Here is a 20,925-nt window from a genome sequence, read left to right on the forward strand (position 1 = left end):
CTGCATACAGTTCATATACAGTGATGATGATATATGTTTATTAAAAATAAAAATAAACACAGAGTGAATGGATGTAAAGTGTAAACATCTCCACATGTGTGGAAGCATCCAATAAGAGTTTTGTATCTCTCTGCTCATTGGATGAGGGGGTGGATTCAGAGTGACTACACAGAGTTCATTATTATTATATCTATTTATGCTGAATTCTAACTGTGACACCACATAACCACAATATTCCTATTGGTGTGACATCATGTGAATGGGCAGGGCATGCATCAAACAGGAAGCTTTTTTAATTGTAATAGCATGAACTGTTAATGCTAATATATTGCACAAACCTTTGATAAACATGTATTATTATATCATTGTTTTGTTATAAGTGTCTTATATCACATTGCTGTTATTAATTAGGTCATTTTATTAGTATATTGTGGACAGAATGACAGAATTATATAATGTGCTGGGCTGATTTGTTAAATTGACCCTTTAATGTGCCCAAGCAGGGGTGCCTCTAGAGCCTGTTGGGGTCCCATAAGCAAAATTAACCCTAACCTTTGTAATTATTAAAAGTTATAAATAATGTGACACAAAATTTCTGCACACTCTTTGCCTCTTGTTGTCATTAGAAGTGCATGAGTGGAGTCAGACAGGGCCCCTTTAGGGAGGTCTACTCCTGTCATTGTAAACTCTGTATATTGCAACTCGGGCCTCTACCCCCCCCCCCCCCCCCCCCCCCCCCCCAACCGGCCTGGGGCCCCAAGCAGAAGCCTGCCTTAACCTCTGACACACTTTAAATTCTTCAGCAGAGTGTTTATTTTTTCTAATCCTCCCTGCTTTCTTGCTGTTGCCTTTATAAATTTCACTTTGCTCATTTAACATTCTTAAAAATATTTTTATTGATCAACTTTAAAAGACTGATTGACAGCAGGTTTGTACAATAAGTTAGAGATACAGTTCCAATGAAAGTAAAAATAAAAAACACAAGCCAGCACTAACTACAACTTGGATTCTTTACTCTGGGATTCAGATGTGCTCTCTTTGTTTCCTTCCTCCTTGTTTCCTCCCCTCCTGTTTGAAAAGCAAGACATTTAACATTCAGCAGAACTGAAACAATCAAATATAAGACGATGATTTTTTGCATCTTAATCCACCTGCATATGTGCTGCATCTCTGGTATAGTCTCTGGCAGCGCTTTCCCGAATGTTTCTGGCAGTATCAAGCACACAAGAGCACCAGAAATGGCCAGAACTCCCATCACTATGTACGGGAGCACCTTAAAGTATCGTCCTGCAAATAATAAAGAATACAACAACATGGTGAGTGAAGCAAACAAAGCACAAAAAAACATTTCTTTTGAGTGTAACTGTAGAAATCTTAAAATTAAATACACTTACCTAAATGGATAATAAAGGGGGAAACAATGGATCCAATGCGAGCAGCCATGGAGCAACAGCCCATGGCTGTATTTCTGAGAACGGTTGGGAAGAGCTCAGATGTGACGGCGTACACGATACAAAACGCTGCTGTGATGCCAAACTTTCCCATCATCTCAAGAAACACACCTACACCCGGTCTATCTAATAATAATAATAATTAAAAAAAACACATTTCAAATGTTCAGTATATTAATATCACCAGCCTGCTTGCTTTTGGAGCTTTTTAGCCATTACCTGTAGGAATAAGGTGAACACAGAGGATCATGGCGCCTCCGAGGAGGAGTGTGGACGACTGGCAGAGCCGCCTGGAGCAGAACCGGAGCAGCAACAAGGCAATAATGTAAGCTGGAACTTCTGTTACAGCAGACAGGAAGCAGTTTATGTACGGGTCACCGAGCAGGTTTGAAGTGTTGAGGATCAGACCGTAGTAACTAATAGTGATGATAATCCTGCGGAGACATTTAAAGCAGCATTTCAACACTCAACACTTGTAGGACAGATCCACAATCAGTGCTTAACGGGAAACTGTGAACTTACCAGAGAAATGAACAGAGCAATGTAAGAGAGAGAATGTTGCAGCTTCTCAAGATGAAGAAGATGTTGTACTTCTTGTCTTTCTTCATCAAAGCATCGTCAATCTGCAGAAAAGAAAAGATCCCATTAAACATTTACAAACTTCATTTAGTAGACTTTTGAACTCACGTTGGCAGATTTAGTTAAAATGAAGTATAATAAGTCACTCAAGAGAAACAGACTAACTTGAAATGGAATCCTTAGCCAAGAGATAACAGAGACTTCAAATTACCTTCAGACATCACGTGTGGAAAATATAATATAATCATCAGCTTGCTGATAAACTGACCTCTGCTTGTGTAAAAATGGCCTCTGGAGCTTGGACGTTATTGCTTCTGGCAGCATCTTTTAATATAGCCTCGGCCTCCTTTACTTTTCCCTGAGAGAGCAGCCAGCGAGGAGACTCTGGAACCAACCTGCAGACATATGGATGCAACAATGTCAGCACAAATGACCTGGGCCTGACATTGCAAGCGTTGTGTTAGGAAGCAGGAGGTCTGAGCTCGACTGGCACCAGTCACACAGAAAGGCACCCCAGCAGAGTATCCACTGCACACCTGGGCCGCTTTCAGGCAATCCTTACATCCATTAAGCGCAAGAACCAACCAGTGAAAGCCATGCAAAAGAGTTAAAAACTGCAGTTCCCCAGCGGCCTCTGAAAGTCAGTCAATCCCCAATTGCATGGTTCCAATACATGAATATTCTTACCACCACAGAGGGATGTAGATCAGGCCCGAGGCCGCCATAGGAATCAGCAGCAACCGCCATCCCCGTATGAAGTACGCTACAGCTGGCATTGCCATGTAGCCCAAAGCCGAGCCCATAAAAACTCCAAGGGAGCAGAAGACCACTCTGGTTTTTGGACTTAAAATTTCTGAACCTATAGGCATCATTATTTAGAAAAAAAAGTTTAGAGTCCTGCTGGGAAGCATTCATGTGCAACCATGATCATCCAGATATGAACAACCTACCCAGCACAAATGCAATGATGTAGTTGGAGAAACCTCCCGCACCAACAAAGAAGAAAATGAAGGTAAAGACCTCCCAACTTGGGGAGAATATCTGTGCAGTGAGGGCCACAGTCTGAAGAACCATCATGATAAAGAGAGTCGGTCTTCTCCCATACCTGTAAAAAAAGAAATATAGTTAAACAAGCAAGTTGAAATTACAGGATAATGTTCAGATAATATTGCATTAAGCACAGACCTGTCAGACATCTGGCCGGAGACCAGCGCCCCTACGAGCACGCCGACATAATGAATAGAGGTGGACAGCGGTGATTTGTATTCGTTGTCACACACCAAGTCCCACTGCAAGTTCAGCACATATTCACACTAGTCTTTATGATCAAATTAACTCTAAGCTGCCTGAGAACAGAGCATAGTACCAACCAGGCTACAAATAATCTGTGATAAATTAAATGTTGACTCCTCACTCACCTCTGTGACAATAGTTGACTGGTAAATCTCTTTGCTGTATGTCCACCCGTCCTTACAAGACTCTAAAGGAATTTCACTCACATTCACATCCACATTTGGGGTTTTGTTATTTTCAGAGTATTCCCTGATCAACAATAAGTCGTGCCTCGAGCAAGAGCTGCGCTTTGTGACCTCATCAACAGTTTCCAAAGGGATTGTGACATTTCTCCACACCTCACTGATGTTATAGATTTCTGGGACATAGCATTCATGAGGCGGCGTGTCTCCCACAAATACTATATAGATGCCGATAAATCCATTCGGGAGGATGCTGGCGGCCAGTGCAAAAAAAATCCTTCGTTGAAACGGTCCCCAAGAACCAAGAAAAGATGTGATGGTGTCATAGTCTCTGACTTTTACGCTGCTCATCACCTCAAATAAATAAATAAAATAAATAAATCCTACAAGAAGAAGAGGAAGACGAGGAGCTGATGCTTCGTCACTACTGACAGGCACCGCACTGATCTATGACCGGCTTTGGGGGCAAAGTGAAGAGTACAGTTAAGGTCAAGTTTTATATGCTGGCTTCACATGATCTGTGAGGTTACACAGTTACACACTGCAGGGTGGAAAAAATAAAAACACCTCAATGCAGGCACAATTTTGTTGTACTGAACAAGGCTCTTAATATGCATTAACTTGTCTTGTTTGTGTGCGTTTTTTAAATAATATAATACAATTTAATAATAATAACATTCATGACCTAACAGGTGAAGAGCTTAGTCTGAGTTAATCATTTTCAAACAGAGGTAAAACAGTAATAAAGCCTTAACTGTCATTTCAGCTGATGCTTCAGTTGTTTATTGCAGTCAAATGATCAAAGTCCTGAAAGTGAGAAAGCTTTACTTCAATGATCATTCAGAATTTAGACTTCAGTTTGTTCACATTAAGACTGCTGGTATCCAGCTTTTTGATTCAATATAGACCTATTCCCCTGTGATATAACATGAAAGCAAAACCACAAGAAGTTTGTGTGATGTGTGTAATTATGCACCTTCCTCTGAAGCCAAAGTATGGTAAATGATTTAGAAGTTTATTAGGTGAGCTTCAGATAAAAGCTGATGGACAAAGCTTGCAATCTTTGTAAGAGATAAGCTTGACCATTCTGTGCAAAGAAGAGCTAACGTTTATATAGTGAGAATGCATACAACAATGGACAAAGTGTCTGTGATATCGCCATAGAAAGACCTTTTGTGGGAGCGGACATGTTTGTTTTTGCTCTAAAGGTGACCATAGGAGTCAATGGAGATTTTTAATGATATTTTCTTGAAATCAAATGAACTAAGTAAAAAAAACTGAATAATAAATTAAAAAATTACAAAAATTAGTTTTGGATCTGGTTTCATATGATTGCTGTCAAGCGAGAGGAAATTTATTTCAAAAAGTGAAAGTTTAAAGGGTTTGAGAGTCAGGTTTGGTCTCATGCTGTAAATGCAGGGTTACTCATTACCACACATTTCTTTTTTAGGGGCTCCCCAGTAGAACCAGTAACAGAAAAAAAATCATACATAAACATAAATAAGTCGGTAAATTTGAGCTCAAACAGGCAAAATGAGAGTGTAAGGAAGTAGTTAAGGGTGAGACTTCCTATTTAAATGTAAGGCAGAACCTTATGATATGTTCCTGTAAATTAAAACAAAGGAGGTTATGTTCACATTTTGTTTTATCTCATTAGGGATCTAGATTTTATCTCTATAGTGATTGGTGAGCTAACTATTTTCCCCCATTTCCAGTCTTTGTCCAAACATGTAGCTGACTGTGGACTTGTACCAACAGGTAAGTTTTTGGTGTGAATGTTATTTTTGCTCTAAATTTGGCTGTTTAAAATAGGACACTATGATAATTGACTCACTTTTTGGGCCTTCCCCAAGAGGCTATGGAGGAAACCACATGTTTGACACACCAGGCTGTTGTTTGGGTCTCAGAAAAAGCAAACCCCAGACTGTACATTAAGAGGGTTCATGTATTTTAATGACCTGCGTTATGAGATGAATTCACATGAACTGAGTAAAAAACAGAACAATAAAACAAACTTCACAGTTAACTTCTGGATCTGACTTCAGATGATTGCTGTCAAGCGAGAGAATGTTTCTTTAAAGAAACTAAAGTGTAAGAGTTTGAATGTCAGGCTTGGCCTCATGCTGTATGGGCAAGTTGCCGTTTTCCACATATTTGTTTCTTTTGGGTCCTCGGCACAACCTGTAACAGAGAAGATGCCAAATGCAGTGTTGGTGAAACTGCAGGTATTTCTAGGAAATCATGTAACTTCAAGAATCAGTACTATAGCTCCTCTAACTATTTAAGTATTGCTAAACTTTTTTAACTTAGCTACAGACGTCTTATCTAATCAGCGTGACCTCTGTGAGATGCACTCACCCCTGACATTCCTGCATCTGCTCCACTGTTTCTGGAAGGTCTTTATGCAGCGTCTCCGGAAGGAAGTAGTTAACCACAGAGGAGGCAATGGTGAGACTTCCCATTAAAATGTAAGGCAGAACCTTATTATACGTCCCTGTAAATTAAAACGACGGAGGTTAAGTTCACATTTTGTTTTATCGCTTTAGTGATACTTAGTGTGTTTCTGTATGCACCTAAATAGATGACGTAAGGAGCTGTGATGCTGCCGATGCGTGCAGCAGAGGAGCACATTCCCATGCCGATGTTCCTGAGCACGGTGGGGTAGATCTCGGCTGTGTAGATGTAGACGATGCTGAAGGCCATGGTGAAGCCGAATTTTCCGATCATTTCCAGGGTCAGAGCCACGTACTGGAGAGCTGAGGAAAAAGGAGAAGAGTGAGTCTATGTAGTAGTTTTACCAGTAAATAGACCTTTAAGCGTGTCCTTACTGTCTGGGATGAACTGGATGAGTAGCAGGACTCCTCCTCCAATGACCAGGAACAAAGACAGAAGTGCTCTCCTTGGACATTTTTTCAGCAGCCATGTAGAAACCACATATGCAGGGACTTCAGTGGTCGCTGACAGAAAGCAGTTCATGAAGGGGTTGCCGCTCAGATTGGAGGTGTTCAGGGATAAACCAAAATATCCAACGTTTATTGCCATCCTAAAGAGAGCAATGATCGAAAATGAGGATGTTTTCCTTGTAAACTTTATTGCTGAGAGTCCTTAAAAAACAAGCACTCACCAGAGAAGGAGACACATCAGTGTGATGTGCCTGATGTTCCTGGATTTGAGAATATCAAGCATGCTGTATGTCCTGCTGGGAGACCTTGTCTCAAGCTGAAAGCAAAAGAAGAATGACACCATTACACTTTTCAGATTAGCACACAGAATGTAGGATTAAATTTGGAATGCATACATGAATTGTTTTAACCCTTTCAAGTTATGAAATAATACTGACTCTTGAGACAAAATGAACTAAGACTCCCTCTGGTCGCCCATGTTGCCTATTCTTGTTCCCATTATCAGCATTTGTCCTAAATGTTCCAAATAAATACTCACCTCTGATTCTTTAAAGATTACAGCTGGAGCTGCAACTTTATTTTTCCTGGCAGCATCTCTCACGATGACCTCTGCCTCTCCCACTCTTCCCTGAGTGATCAGCCATCGGGGAGACTCTGAGATGAACCTGCACTATCAGTACCAACAGATCAGGTTTGTCTGCTGTGGTTGAAATTCCATATATGCATATAGGGATATAACAGGACACATACCACCAGAGTGGGATGTACACCACAGAAGTTGCAGAAAGAACAGCAAGCAGAGTCCTCCATTCTCTGATGCCATATGCGATCCAGGGTAGAGTCATGTAGCCGATGCAGTAGAAGAGGAAGGCCCCGAGAGTTGTGAAGAGCACTCGCATAGTTTTACTCAACAACTCCGTGCCTGTTTGAGAAGAAAAGGCCCACAAATACTTACAGTGAGATTTTCTTATGATATAACTCCAAAGATAGGATTTTGCAATACCTACCTAGAACAAAAGCAGAAATATAGATGGATATCTGAGAGGCTCCAACAAAGAGGAACATGATGCAGAACATCTTCCATGAATAAGAGAAAGACTGAAGAAAGACAGAGAGACACTGGGCCGCCAGAGAGATGAAAACAACCTTCTTCCTACCAAACCTGGGAATATAGAGATTTTATTTTATTTTTTTACAAAGTGAAAAACTTCTGTGTGAGCTTGTAATGTAGGGGACTGTAACACCAGATGGTGCTGGTGTCACTGAGTGCAGTTGCCTTCAGTAACATTCACTGTATGGCTTATTAAATAAGGATTGATTGTTCACAACATTTAACGAATTGTAACGTTGTTTGGACAAGAGCACATCTGTTTCCGACAATAAGTGATAATGATCAATACCTGTCAGAAAGTTGTCCTGAGATTAGGGAACCAAGAAGGTATCCCACAAAGAGAGTTGAAGATGCAAAGGGAACTTTCCATTGATTGTCACAAACCAGGTCCCACTGTGAAAGATATGAAAGATGTGAATATTCCAAACTAAATTTCCCCCCCAAAAAAGCTTAAAAGCTTAAAGCTTCTCACTCACCTCAGTGACTATGGTGGACTGGTAGATGTCTTTGCTGTAGATCCATCCATCCAAACATCCCTCCTGTTCCAGGTTAGTGAGGTTAAAATCCCTTCCAGGAACGTATCCTTCAGCGGAGAGATTCCTCACCACATCCAGCTTGTATCTGCTGCACTGACTCTGAACATCCTCACCTTCCACTATGGTGGAGGGAATGATGGCATTCCTCCACTCCTCAGTTAGGTTGACATCCGGAATGAGACAGTGGTGTTTGGGAGCCGATCCAACAAAGACGATGTAAAGTCCATTGAATCCGGTAGACACAAAAACTGTGTTCAGGAGGAAGAATGTGGTCCAGTGGTAAAGACCACTTTGTCCCAAGAAGGCAGTGTCTTCATCATAGTCTCCCATTCTTTATAAAACAACCTCCCCGCTCTTGAGGGAGGAAAAAAATGTGTCTGAGACGTGTTTTTCTTCAGCTTAGCAGCAGAGTGGAAGGTTTGAGCTCTCTGTGGGGAAGCTGGTCCCTCAGTGGGACAGAGCCACAACAACTGTAGATTCCAGTCCTGTGAGAGTGAATTAAACCTTCTTCCAACTTGTCTGCATCACCAGCAGACATAGGAGCAACATTTATCTGAGATTTAAGAATGAACGACCTCTCACTCAGTGATTTGATTTACTGAAAGTAATCAAAAGCCTCAGACTGGCCAATCTGACCACCCAGCCCCCGCACCACTGTGGTATTTTCTCTAAACAACATTCCACACTTTTAAATACCCCAAAGACGTCCACGTGCCTGTACTCTAAATGCTGCTAAGTAGCTTTCAGACTCCCATTGGACTATTTTTAAGCCGCTGTTTGGCTTTTATGTACAGTTAAGTACATAAAACAACGAAACACAACTATTGGTGCAAAAACTACACCTAATTATACAATGTTCATAACATCACTGCATGCTGATATACATTGTATATAGGCCTCTGACGGACAGCAGTTTTAAGCAACTAAGGGTCATTTAAAATCAAACTGGTCTCTCTCTCTCACTATTTTCCACAGTGCTGATGAGATTAGGTCGTGGTGTCCTGAGCTCTGTTCAATGTTTTTCTAATCATAAGATGAAAGCATGAAAACATCAGTGAAGTGAAGGTGCGTGATACTTTGGCACCGGAGGTTTAAAATTTTACTGAGTTTTACAAATGTGGATAAATGATTTATTCTAACTAAGTTAGAATACACGTGAAAAGCGACTCACTTAAAGTTCCTCACGTGAAAACACTGCCAATTACCTTAATTTAATACAAAAAAAGCACCAACACACATTCATTTCCTGCACTTTGGGATTCACAAATTGGCAAGTGTGTATGTGTATGTATGTGTGTGTTTTTACCTTGGTTATAAAACACTTCTGACATTTATTTAACATCACTAAAGTCATCAAACACACCTGCATGCCCAGGTTCCCTTGTTATCACTGTATGAAACAACACATCACTCGGTTTCACCACAAATAGGGAAATCAGCTTCTACACACATTAACTAGACAAAAACAGACCGCGATACGCTGCATGTGACATTAAGACCACATGATTAGCACACAGAGTATATTAACACAGACAGATGTCCACAGCCCAGCCTTTTTTTAAAAGCTTGTGTTACTTAATCTGAAGCTGCTGATTCAGTATCTAGTGGAAAATTAAAAATAAGACATTTATACATGGCCATTGATGTCTTTGTTTAGCACAAAGAGAGGGAAAAAACAAAGGAAGACAATTAAAGGAGCGGATCTGTCAGTTTGCACTGATTAACACATCATGATTAACACATCATGCAGGACTACACAGACAAACGTGTTAAGTGTTAAAATGTCAATTTTTAACACATTTTTTAAAAATAATTTTTTTAGGTGCAGTTACTTCCCAAAGTCTCTGCCTGTTGTTTCTAGGTATAGGGTCAATAATAACCAGTCCAGCTCAGACAGTGAGTTACCTGACCTGTCGTATTCGTTTGTTGTTTATGAAATAAACACTAATGTGCAATATTTGTGTTTTTTAAATGATCCAAATCAATGATTCTGATAAAATAAAATAAAAATAAATGATTATATTTTGCCAACTTCACTCCCCTAATGCCACAGAAATTTATCCTCTACAGAAAAGAATATTAAAAAATATTTTTTTGTAACAAAACCATAGACACACTGATATTTTGGAAATATTGGAAATTAATGCAACATACACACAAGCAAAAAGCTGGTATCCACAGATGCAAATTCAAACTCAACAATTGTCTCTGGGCTTTAGATCAATTAAATTAAGAAAAAGATTCCTGTAGTCTGACCATTAAGAGTTTGTTTATATATATATATATTTAAGCTGGATATATATATATATATATATATATATATATATATATATATATATATATATATATATATCCAGCTTAAATCAGCCCCACAGCTCCAAAGCAGCAGCACTGCAAACTCACACTCCTCTCACTCCTGTTTGCATGAAGTTAAAAAAAATAGTGACCAGAGTCTCCACTGGTCTGGGAGGACATTAGGGAGATATAACAAATGAAACTGCAAAGTATTTGGAGCAAAGATTATTTGTCAATGTTGCCTTTGCTGCAATAAAAGAGTCCAGAGTGCATCCAAGGTTTGTGTTGCAAGAGTGCATGAGAAGGAGAGGTGTCTGCTGCTGAACTCTCTCTCGGGTTACTTTCCATGACAGAAGCGTGTATTGTATTATTTGCTGTTTTTAAAACACTTGTGCTGTTGTTGTATAATTGTGTAACAGAAAGTGTAAACACTGGAGATTCAATGTCTTACAGGATAAGGTTTTACACAGTAATTCAATGAGCATATTCTGCATGTTTGTTTACCCTGGCATAAATGTCATCATGTCTTAAAGAGCCGCTGTTATAAATAATTTAATGTTTGAACGCGTTTTATTGTTGTGTGACATCACAAGTGGTCACTCGTAGACACGTGTTCAGCTTTGGCGCACAGAGATCTCGGAGTGTCCTATTAAAGACAGGTTCATTCAGAGAACCACAGCCAAAAATTAATCCAGCGGGAGGCGCGGGGGATGGTGCTTTGGACCTGGAACAAAACCTCTCCTTCAGAAATGCCTTCTATGAAGCCAAACACTCCTGTTTCCGCTTAACTGTGCGCCACTCTGTGCGCCTCTTGAGCAAACCAACAACATGATCGACTACGAGACATCCACCGCCTTCCTCGGGGAATGGGGACGCTTCCAGCAGCAGGTGTTCTTCCTGCTCTGTCTGACTATCATCCCTAACGGATTCACCGCCCTGTCCATGGTGTTCCTCGCCGACACGCCACCCCACCGTTGCCTCATTCCCACGCACCTTAACCTCACCGCCGCGTGGAGGAACAGCAGCATCCCGCTGGAGGTTGACTGGAGTCGTGGTGGCGCTTTGGTGCCCAGCAAGTGTTCCAGATATAATCTGGAAGATGTGCTGAGTTTCTCGGAGACAGGCTTAATGCCAGGCGTTGATGTCAATCTGTCTAATGTGGCGACAGAAGGCTGCTTGGACGGGTGGGAGTACGATCAGAGCGTCTACATGTCTACTATCACAACCGAGGTGTGTGCGTCAGATGTGAGGGGATGCTACTGCAAATACAGAAAGGCTGAGTTTAGAATCAAATATGAATTTCTTATTGGATTTCATCATCATTTTTGGAAAAAATATGAGAGAATATTATCAATATAATCATGAATATTGAAATAATATGAGGAAAACTAGAAGATGTGTTATTCTAAGAATAAAAATATTCACCTGTAATTTATTTTCTTTGATACTATAACATGGTATTTTGATGTGATGACTGCTGTGTGTGTGTGTGTGTGTTTTTGCAGTGGGACCTGGTTTGTGATGACAGCTGGAAGAACCCACTGACTTCCTCTGTCTTCTTCGTTGGAGTTCTTACAGGCTCCTTTATTTCAGGACAGCTCTCTGACAGGTTTATGGACAAAATAAATACATAGTTAGGACATGTACAAATTATGTTTCGATAAAATCTAAAGCACAGCTGTGGTTTAACAAAAACTAATAATTAAACAAAACAACATGGCGTGCAGTTAGACGGACACTTTAACTGCCAGTAAGAACTCTGTAACCTTCAATGTCTGGAAAGCTGTCAATCAGTTACTAAATAGAAGTGTTTTCTCTGTTTGGACTTGAAGGTAAAGCTGCAGGAAAAAAAAAACATTGTCATGTTTAAGTAGCCAAGACAACAAAGTGCAGGTTTGAAACCACAGTAGAGTGTTTTGGAGGTGTTATAGGGAAATGAGTACATTGACAAAAGACAAAAGCCAAAGATCGGAAAAAATGCAGAAGAAGTGTAAAAAAAAATGACTGATCATCTGTGCATGTTTTCTCAGGTATGGGAGGAAAATAGTGTTGTTTGTCAACATGGCGGTGCAGACAGTGTTCACGTTCATCCAGGTCTTCTCTCCGTCCTGGGCCGTATTCTGCGCTTTGTTCTACATCGTCGGTGTGGGACAGATTTCCAACTACGTGGCTGCGTTTGTGTTAGGTACACTCTCCGACATATATTTTATGATTATAATGGAGAAGATTGTCTAAACTTGGTGTAATCTTTCTCTGTTTGGAGGAACTGAGATGTTAGGCCCACGCGTGCGGACCATTTTCTCGACAGCGGGGGTGTGTCTGTTCTTTGCTGTGGGCTACATGCTTCTGCCGGTGTTCGCCTTCTTCATCAGAGACTGGAGGATGCTTCTCCTTGGCCTCTCAATTCCTGGCTTCCTCTTTGTGCCTTTTTGGTGGTAGGTAGGTGTGTGTTAGTGTGTCTGTGATGTAGTCAAAGAAGCTCTTACTCTACCCCATAAAGTGCAGAAAATGGTACTCACTGTGACACCGAAATAACTTCACATCCAGGCGTCTGATGTTTTAGAAGCACTCTTCAGGGCTGAGGATTGAATGTCGCTGTCTCCTCTCTGTGCAGGTTGATCCCAGAGTCTCCTCGATGGCTGCTCTCTCAGGGAAAAGTCAAAGAAGCCGAGGCTATCATCAGAGGTGCTGCTAAGAAGAACAGGATCGAGCCTCCGCCCACCATCTTTAGCCCTTTACAGGTGAGACCTACTGACAAATATCACAAACAGATTTTAGTTGAGTTTTGTTCACACTATATAAAAAAACTGTGGCACCTGTTACTTCCCAGTTGAAACATGAGTGAACACATAATGTCTAGTCACCTCTGTCATAGAGAGTTGGTAATTTTGTGTCAAAATTCCAGTTTACAGAGTTCTACACTGCCTGCCCATATAATCAAAACCGATTGAGAATGGGCACCACAGTACAACCACACCGATGACTTCCAAAGACTGTTGTGATTATATATTCATCTGAAAAACAATAAAGTTAGAAAATAATGTGAGGATTCTGTGACTCAACCTTTACTCTAGAAATTAAACAGGCACATTCATGACCTTTGTTCTGCATGCTGCCCTCTTAAGAAACATGAACACTTTTGGACTTTTGGAGCACAGAGCATTTCAACTTTTGCTGTCAAGCCACAAAATTCCAAGCAAGGAGGCAGGTTGGGGCACAAAAACCAATATTTTACTCAAAGTACTCAAGGTACGAGTTCCCCGACACCACAAGCTGTTTCGTTTTCCCCGGTGTTTACTTTTCCCTAATGGTTACGTTTCAATTTACGATTCCCGTCAGCGTCACGGGTCCCCACCCCCATGAACACATAAAGGTTCGGCTGGAGAAATACGCATGTTCCGTTTTAAAGGTAGGGTAGGAGATTTCTCAGTGAGAGTCAGCCAGATTTCGAAAGTAAACACGCCCCTTTCTCACAGAGCTCACCCCGAAGCCACGCCTCTAATCACATGGACGAATTACCTGAAGACGGTCTGTGACTTCGGCCATCATGCACGTACCTCTCTGGTGCGCGTAGAGCAGGAAGAGAGAGACAACCAGCCAATACTCCGCGCAGGGTCCACCCGGAGGATTGGCTGATGTTTTTAGAGTTTTATAGCTTCCACAGATTATTAATATTCTTCGTTTTAAAGCGAAACTGCCGAACTAATTGGTTGCTATCGGATTGTAAAGAGAAGTTACACTAATTTAACAAAAAGTGCATCAGAATGAAATCTCCTACCCTACCTTTAAAGCTCTGAAAGTTTTCTTGGGGAGGACCGAGTATTACAAAGCATTGACAACAAATTACCTTTTACCTCTGCACACAGGGAGATGCATGTGTTCACTCTGCATGTATCCAAACATTTTCAGTCTTCTCTCAAATTACATTAATTCTGGGCGGATGAGCCTTTTTCTTTAGTGTTTGTTGTTGCACATGCTCTGCTGCACCACAGAAAGAACTCCAGTCTGAGAAGACGACCGCCCACAACATCTGTGACCTGCTCCGTTCTCCAAACATCCGCTGGCTCTCCCTCACGCTGTGGCTGGTCTGGTGAGTCCCGCAGTCCCCCCTGACCTGCACATTCAGTACAGTGAACCTTCACACACACAGACAGACACATACGGTTTCAGCATGTACGAGCTCGTCATTCTGACCGCAGCCTAACAATAAATAATGACCTGTCAGATGCTGTGAAGCCTGCAATTGAGATCAAACTCAGGTTTTATGCAACCGCACAGTGTGCCTGCTTGTTCCTGCTGAGTTAGAAAACAGATGCAGCGTGACTTTTCTTTGATTTTGACAGTTCAGTGTAGTATTACACAACTCGTAGCAGCTCTTATATACAATTAATTGCCACTTATTTACACATAATATGTGTAAAGATCTTCCTGAGGAAATCAGGCTTGTATCTTTTGTGATAGGATGCCATTTTATCTCCATAGGAACACCCTCTCCGTGGCCTACTATGCCCTTTCCCTGAACACATCAAACCTCCACGGGAACGCATACTTCAACTGTTTCCTGTCTGCTACAGTTGAGGTACCGGCCTACATTTTGTCATGGGTTATGTTCCGGTGGGTCTCCAGACGACTGAGCATTTTCTCAACCCTCTTCACAGGAGGAGTGTTTCTCCTCCTGATACAGCTCGTTCCATCGAGTATGACAACATCTAAACATCTCGAGTTAGTTTCTGCTATTTTTGATCATGCTTAGGTATCTGATTCTTTTGTCTTTTCCCTTTAGACTTAATTTATCTGGCCATAACGCTTGAGATGACTGGGAAGTTTGCAGTGACGACAGCATATGCGATTGTGTACGCCTACACAGCAGAACTCTACCCGACTGTGCTGAGGAACACGGCCATCGGTGCTTGTTCGATGGCCTCTAGAATTGGCAGCATCACGGCACCATTCTTTATTTACCTGAGTAAGAATAATGTTGCTAATGTCAACCCTGGTCATTTTTAGTTTCAGAATTCTGTTACCCTGGGGACTTCTTTATTGCCATCTTTGAGTCGATTTCAAATTTTAAAATAATTAAACAGTGATTCATGTCAATCCATCCATTACGTATCCCTCTGGAATTGTTTAGAGGCAGCTAATCTATTTTTTAGTCACACTTGTCCTTATAGCCCGCCTGCCTTTGTCTCTGTGTCCTCTGATTTCCTCCAAGTGTACAAAGAAAGAACATGGAGATTTAGAAAGGCCAACAACGACAGCCAGTTGCACACAAAACACACAAAAGCAGGCTTAATTAGCAATCAGACCAGACACAATTCAGTGGACTCAAACATGAAACTAACTCTCCTAACTACCATTAAAACCTAGGCTATATTTTACTCTCTGTCTTTCTACAGGAAGGTACTCTGTTTCTCTACCTTACATCCTCATGGGAAGCCTTACAGCTATGGCAGGGTTGCTGAGTCTCCTGCTGCCTGAGAGCTATGGAATGCCTCTGCCGGACACCATCATTCACATGCAGCCGTTTCCTGGGTAAAACTCTCTGTCATGATGTTTCCTAGAAAACATCTAGTTATATTTATGTGCAGGTTTTAGGATGTTTCAAGCTGCTTGAAGAATTATTACTTACTTCAGTCTTGTGTCTCATGTAGACTTTGTAGCACAAAGAAGCTACAAATTACTACTATACAAACTTACTAGCATGGCTGTGAGGACCACAAAATAGCTGTGGGCTGGATATAGCTTCAATTTTTGTTTGTTTTTCTCCCAGATGTTGTCGGAAGACTCCTTATGCACTTACACACACAGTAGAAGAAGAAGACGTGGGAAATGCAGCTGAAAGAAAGACAGCAAACACAAGGAGCAGTGCTCAAATCTGACGTGAAGTCATCGTCCATTCAACTAAAAAGGACTTCAAGCTATTCAAATGCATCATCGCCCAACGTAGTGATGTTGTGTTCTTCAACAATATCAACATCAACACAAATGTTACCATAACTGTGTGATATCACTGTCTGCTAGTATAAAATCTTTTTATTATTATTTTTTATTTAAGGAAAAATTACAGCTTTTGATCAAATTTAGCATAAAATTTTTCAGTTTGAATATTTTGTAAATATCTTGATTCCATGTAAGAAAAAAAAGCCTTAAATCAGTAATTAACTGCTAAACAAAAGTCAAGTTAACCAGGATTACAGTCACAAAATGGTTGTAATTACAAGGTGATTTGCAGATACATATTAAACATACATACTCCAACTAATACACTAATATATAAATATTCAAAAACAGACAATGACTCCATCCACCTGTATCAGAAAAGATGGGCATTCATACTGCTGTGTCCTGCGCTGGCACTGAGATCTTATCTCTCTTCATACATGAAAATTTTATCCTGTTATAACGAGAAAATAAATAAATAAACATTATTGGTGGATCAGAAAAGTTTGTGTGTAATGGGAGGAGCTTTATAAAAAGGTGAATTTCATAAGGTGCTTACTTCTTTCTCTTTTGCATTTCTTGAATAGTTTCAGGTAGAGGATGTTTAAAACTCTCTGGAAGGAAAAGACCAGCAACAGAAGACACAACAGCCAGCGTCCCCAGTGTGATGTAAGGCAGATACTTAAAATATATTCCTAAATAAAAAAAGAAGACAGGGATGTTTAGAGAGCATTTACTATATGTGGAAAGGCGGCTTACAATGAGCTGTAAAACAAAATAAAATGTCTGTCTGACAGTTACTAATAATTGTTACTTACTTAGATTTAACAAAAAGGGGCTGATGCAGCATCCGAGTCTGGAGACAGTTGATCCTGCACCTGTCGCCGTGTTTCTGAGTACCGTTGGGTAAAGTTCTGCGCTATAGGCAAACATCAGGGAGGCTCCAGTCGTAAAGGCATATTTACCCAGCATCTCCAATGCAAGAGAGACATGTGATAGATCTAAAACAATGCATCCGTTTAGTTTGATTCACTGAAATACAGCAGAAACCATGCAAAGTCTAACACAAATGATTACGTCTCTTTTTTTCTTCTTACCATTTGGCACCAGCTGAATGAAATACACTGCCACTGCTCCGAGGAGCAAAGTACCGATGACCGACAGCCGTCTAGGAAGGAATCGTAGTGCCAGCCAGCTGGAAATGTATGCTGGCACTTCAACGACAGCTATGATGAAACAGCTGATGTAGGGGTCAGCGTGGAGTTGGGATGTGTTTAAACACAAACTATAGTAGCAAGTAGTCATAGTGAACCTGAGGAAGTGAACATGGTTCATAACATACTGGCAGATACGACACATTTCTGCTAACAGAACATATGGACGTATTGTGTGACATACATCATGTGACCTTGTCATAATGTTATCTAACCATTGGACCAATAAAGCCACAAAAGTCAGAATGCAGAGGTCGGTAAAAGGAGTCTGAGAACTGAAGTTTGAGTCCCCCCAACATACAGAGGTGCAGCTGAAGAAATGTATTTCATCTTCAAGGACTGAAATATTGATCTCATGCTACATTTTCATGGTGAGGATGGACTGAACATACAATCTATGCAATCAATGCAATCTACAGTATTTTACATAATCACAATCAAAAGCACTGATTAGAAAAGGAACAAATACACAACCTGCACTGGTTTTATAAATTAAAGAATACTCAAAAGGAAATTGACAGTAGAGCCAACATGAATTTATCAAATTAGATTTATCTTATGAAAATTACTGTGTTTATACTTACCACACCACGCAGAGGATGAGTGTTGTGCTTCTCATGTTGCTGTTCTTAAGCAGGTCAAAGATGCCATAATGTTCCTTTGTCTCCGGGACTGTCACACTGACCTGCAAGACACAAAGACCTCCATGACACCTTCTGTTAATTGTGAATATCTCAGTGAAGCAAAATTCTGAAAAAAATAAATGCAGATAATATTAGTTTTAGCCATTTAAAATGTTTATTTATTTATTTATTTTTATTTCTGCCATTACTCGTCTGTCTGAAACTCACATTGCAGCCGTCAAATATGACCCTCGGAGGTTGAACTTTGTTCCACTTAGCAGCCTTTCTTATAACAGCTTCAGCTTCTTCTACTCTTCCTTGGGAAAGCAACCACCGAGGAGATTCTGGGACGAGCCTAAGACACAATTAACTGAATTAAATATGTTATTTTGTACAAGTGGTTATGCAAAATAAGAGCAGCTTGACACTGAAGCTGAGCAGAGTGAAACTGAAAAGAACAAGCTTGTTTTGAAGTGTTTGGATAAGTGTAAAAATGTAATTTATTTTGTAATGAGGGCAACCAACCACCAGAGGGGGAGGTAGGCCAGGCCAGGCAAAGACAACGCCAACAGGAGCCATTTCCAGTCCCTTATAAAGTAGGCAGTAAGAGGCAGCATCATGTAACCGACAGCATAGCCTAAACATGTGCCCAAAGATGAGTAAAGTACACGTACATGGCCGGTCAAGACCTCAGCACCTGCGAGACACAAAAGAAGAGGCACTTGTCAATGTCTGCTACTTTTACATGTATCCATAAACCTGACAAATGAAATGTCTATATGTACCCAGCACTAAAGCAGTGACAAAGTTGGCTATCTGTCCCAATCCACCGATGAAAAGAAGGATGATGAACAAAATCCATGAAGTACAGAAGACTTGAAGAAAGGAAAAAAATGTCTGCACGGCCATGGTCGCAAAAAGAACTGGTTTCCTTCCGAACCTAAAGAGAGAAGTACAACAAATGATCAAGAGAAAAAACATAAATGTAAAAATTTATTTGGTAGAAAATATATTCACCTGTCTGACAGCTGTCCTGAGAAGAACGTTCCTAGAAGAACTCCCATGAAGTAAACTGTGGAGGTGAACGGCTGCTTCCACTGCTCACTGCACACCAAGTCAAACTAGAAAATGTAAATTAGCATTAAAAAAAATCAAATACATTAACAGCAAACAACAAATGCTACATATAAGTATGTGGTAAGCTACTAAACAAACTGGCATGTTCATGCACATCCAAATGGGAGAAGCACAGAATAAAAGAAAATATGGAGGTGGGAGGTGAAGACAGTAAAGCTGTGTGTACAAAAGAAGAATTTCACTCATACCTCTGAGACTATAGTGGACTGATAGATGTCTCGACTGTACCTCCACCCATCTATACAGCTCTCTTGTTCCAGATCAGTGACGTTCACGTCAACGCCAGGAATGTATCCTTGTGCAGACAGGTTTCTAACCACATCCAGCCTGTATCTGCTGCACCTGCTAAGCTCCTGTTTTCCATCGCCCACCTCGCAGTCACAAAGACATTGTGTGGTTAATAATCAGAATTCCTTTATTGTATTTTTCATAGCTTCCATATGTAATCCTGCTACATCACAGTAGGAGTGTAACTACAAAAGGTGATCAAAAAATGTCACAAACTTGTAAGTATGACAAACCAAATATCAAAGAAACATGATATTTGAGTATAAGGAAGTGCATCAAATTACAGCTGCATAACAACAACTTACTCTGGCAGCAACTCACTTGTAATGGAATGACATTTTTCCGCCAGTCTTCCGTGAGGTTGGCGTCAGATACCTTGCAGTGGTGACTGGGTACATCATTCAGGAAAACGAGGGCAAGAGCACATAATCCATTTGGTATCAAGCTGGCACAGAGCAGGAAGAAGACGGTCATCTGGAAACATCCCCACTGACCTAAAAAAGCAACGCAGTCATCATATTTCTTCATAGTCCGACTCATGGTTCTGCTCTCGCCTTCTTTCAGCCGTCTCGTGTGAAGTCATGAATTCCACGTTGTTTTGTTTTTCCCCTTTCAAAAAGGCACAGGTTAAAACTGCTTCACTGACATGTATACTCCGCCCCAAAACAATTTGTCAAGTAAACCTGCCCAACTGGTTTCATCTTTGCAGACAACCGCTCCATTTAGCTACAAGCTATCCCACCACACATTCCAACATCCATCCATGTTTTGCTTTTGCTCGTTTTAATATGTGTTTCATCAGTTTTTTTAAAAAACACATTTGAGTCATTAGCACACAGAAAACTGCAGAAAAACATTGCATTATATATAACATAACTTCAACTGTAAGGCGGTTGTTTTCATTATCTGTGAATATTCTGATTGCTCAGTGATTCTGATTGCTCAATTCTATTCTCATAATAGTAAACAGTGATTCTTGGACATTAAATATTGGACAATAATCCTTATGAAGACAGGAAGAAAACAAGGCAATATGAGATATACTGATAGTTTACAGATAAAGACCAGAAGAAAAAAGTGAGTTAATGAATCGTAGCTTTCGTGTTTCAACACTTGTCCATACTTTACCAGAAGAGTTAATCAACACTACACCGTAACAGCTCCTTCTCTTTGTTCTGTCATTTTGCTCCTCTCCGTCTGCTTCTTCAAGTCTCATTTTATTTCGTCTTTGACTGTGCAAAATTACTTTATTACTTCCTAAACAGGAGGCACCATTTTATCAGGAGGGCATTAAGGAGGGCAAGAAAGGTATTTATACTGTGTGTGGTTCTTGTAGGTGTTACAGGGCACATTTTTAAATGTTTTATTGGCTC

The 20,925-nt window shown here is 40.6% G+C and overlaps 4 protein-coding genes and 1 long non-coding RNA gene across 7 annotated transcripts; 1 reads left to right on the forward strand and 4 right to left on the reverse strand.

Moving 5' to 3' along the window:
- Nucleotides 1-995: 995 nt before the first annotated feature.
- LOC114446042 (solute carrier family 22 member 5-like) lies at nt 996-3,930 on the reverse strand. The gene is made up of 10 exons (XM_028421442.1): nt 3,449-3,930; nt 3,216-3,319; nt 2,981-3,135; nt 2,718-2,889; nt 2,299-2,425; nt 1,974-2,074; nt 1,671-1,885; nt 1,395-1,577; nt 1,152-1,287; nt 996-1,068 (listed from the first exon to the last, which is right to left on the reverse strand). The coding sequence occupies exons 1-10, from the start codon at nt 3,854-3,856 to the stop codon at nt 996-998; spliced, it is 1,674 nt and encodes a 557-aa protein (XP_028277243.1). The 5' UTR covers nt 3,857-3,930.
- Nucleotides 3,931-5,559: 1,629 nt separating this feature from the next.
- On the reverse strand, nt 5,560-8,385 carry slc22a5 (solute carrier family 22 member 5). Its single transcript, XM_028421332.1, has 10 exons — nt 7,996-8,385; nt 7,809-7,912; nt 7,416-7,570; nt 7,159-7,330; nt 6,947-7,073; nt 6,630-6,724; nt 6,334-6,548; nt 6,079-6,261; nt 5,864-5,999; nt 5,560-5,686 (listed from the first exon to the last, which is right to left on the reverse strand). Exons 1-10 carry the CDS (start codon nt 8,383-8,385, stop codon nt 5,590-5,592), a joined length of 1,674 nt encoding a protein of 557 aa, XP_028277133.1. The 3' UTR covers nt 5,560-5,589.
- Nucleotides 8,386-10,963: 2,578 nt separating this feature from the next.
- Nucleotides 10,964-16,824, forward strand: LOC114445892 (solute carrier family 22 member 5-like). 2 transcript variants are annotated; one of them, XM_028421200.1, is made up of 10 exons: nt 10,964-11,580; nt 11,856-11,959; nt 12,381-12,535; nt 12,614-12,785; nt 12,965-13,091; nt 14,343-14,440; nt 14,833-15,047; nt 15,134-15,316; nt 15,747-15,882; nt 16,121-16,824. In XM_028421200.1, exons 1-10 carry the CDS (start codon nt 11,179-11,181, stop codon nt 16,227-16,229), a joined length of 1,701 nt encoding a protein of 566 aa, XP_028277001.1. In that variant the 5' UTR covers nt 10,964-11,178; the 3' UTR covers nt 16,230-16,824. The 2 variants fall into 2 exon arrangements, with proteins under 2 accessions (XP_028277001.1, XP_028277002.1); XM_028421201.1 differs by lacking the exons at nt 15,747-15,882; nt 16,121-16,824 and having other exon boundaries at nt 14,833-14,929; nt 15,009-15,047; nt 15,134-15,273.
- LOC114445894 (uncharacterized) lies at nt 11,488-12,996 on the reverse strand. The gene is made up of 3 exons (XR_003671712.1): nt 12,870-12,996; nt 11,862-11,952; nt 11,488-11,609 (listed from the first exon to the last, which is right to left on the reverse strand). It is a non-coding gene; the product is annotated as an uncharacterized LOC114445894 (long non-coding RNA).
- LOC114445893 (solute carrier family 22 member 4-like) lies at nt 16,080-20,156 on the reverse strand. Of its 2 annotated transcripts, XM_028421203.1 has the most exons (12): nt 19,874-20,156; nt 19,453-19,635; nt 19,145-19,248; nt 18,913-19,067; nt 18,653-18,824; nt 18,356-18,482; nt 18,089-18,189; nt 17,388-17,602; nt 17,109-17,291; nt 16,850-16,985; nt 16,659-16,744; nt 16,080-16,185 (listed from the first exon to the last, which is right to left on the reverse strand). In XM_028421203.1, exons 1-11 carry the CDS (start codon nt 20,090-20,092, stop codon nt 16,681-16,683), a joined length of 1,659 nt encoding a protein of 552 aa, XP_028277004.1. In that variant the 5' UTR covers nt 20,093-20,156; the 3' UTR covers nt 16,080-16,185; nt 16,659-16,680. The 2 variants fall into 2 exon arrangements, with proteins under 2 accessions (XP_028277004.1, XP_028277005.1); XM_028421204.1 differs by lacking the exons at nt 16,080-16,185; nt 16,659-16,744; nt 16,850-16,985 and having other exon boundaries at nt 17,183-17,262.
- Between the last annotated feature and the right edge of the window lie 769 nt (nt 20,157-20,925).

The sequence above is a fragment of the Parambassis ranga genome, chromosome 14 (genome assembly GCF_900634625.1).
Source record: "Parambassis ranga chromosome 14, fParRan2.1, whole genome shotgun sequence".
NCBI lineage: Eukaryota > Metazoa > Chordata > Actinopteri > Ambassidae > Parambassis > Parambassis ranga.

Bases quoted from the DNA above. Each gene is read 5' to 3' on its own strand.
- LOC114446042 (XM_028421442.1), bottom strand. From the start codon at position 3,856: ATGAGCAGCGTAAAAGTCAGAGACTATGACACCATCACATCTTTTCTT. The intron at 2,890-2,980 runs GTAGGTTGTTCA...TGATGCCTATAG, and splicing joins CATCATTGCATTTGTGCTGG to GTTCAGAAATTTTAAGTCCA. The intron at 1,578-1,670 runs GTAATGGCTAAA...TATTATTATTAG, and splicing joins TGTTCACCTTATTCCTACAG to ATAGACCGGGTGTAGGTGTG.
- LOC114445893 (XM_028421203.1), bottom strand. From the start codon at position 20,092: ATGAGTCGGACTATGAAGAAATATGATGACTGCGTTGCTTTTTTAGGT. The intron at 18,825-18,912 runs GTACATATAGAC...TGTGTCTCGCAG, and splicing joins TGTCACTGCTTTAGTGCTGG to GTGCTGAGGTCTTGACCGGC. The intron at 18,190-18,355 runs GTGAGTTTCAGA...TGTGTCTTGCAG, and splicing joins TCATATTTGACGGCTGCAAT to GTCAGTGTGACAGTCCCGGA.
- slc22a5 (XM_028421332.1), bottom strand. From the start codon at position 8,385: ATGGGAGACTATGATGAAGACACTGCCTTCTTGGGACAAAGTGGTCTT. The intron at 7,074-7,158 runs GTATGTGTCCTG...CTGATAGTGCAG, and splicing joins GTGTACATCCCACTCTGGTG to GTTCATCTCAGAGTCTCCCC. The intron at 6,549-6,629 runs GTGAGTGCTTGT...TGCTCTCTTTAG, and splicing joins CTGATGTGTCTCCTTCTCTG to GATGGCAATAAACGTTGGAT.
- LOC114445892 (XM_028421200.1), top strand. From the start codon at position 11,179: ATGATCGACTACGAGACATCCACCGCCTTCCTCGGGGAATGGGGACGC. The intron at 11,960-12,380 runs GTTTATGGACAA...ATGTTTTCTCAG, and splicing joins TCAGGACAGCTCTCTGACAG to GTATGGGAGGAAAATAGTGT. The intron at 15,048-15,133 runs GTATGACAACAT...TTTTCCCTTTAG, and splicing joins GATACAGCTCGTTCCATCGA to ACTTAATTTATCTGGCCATA.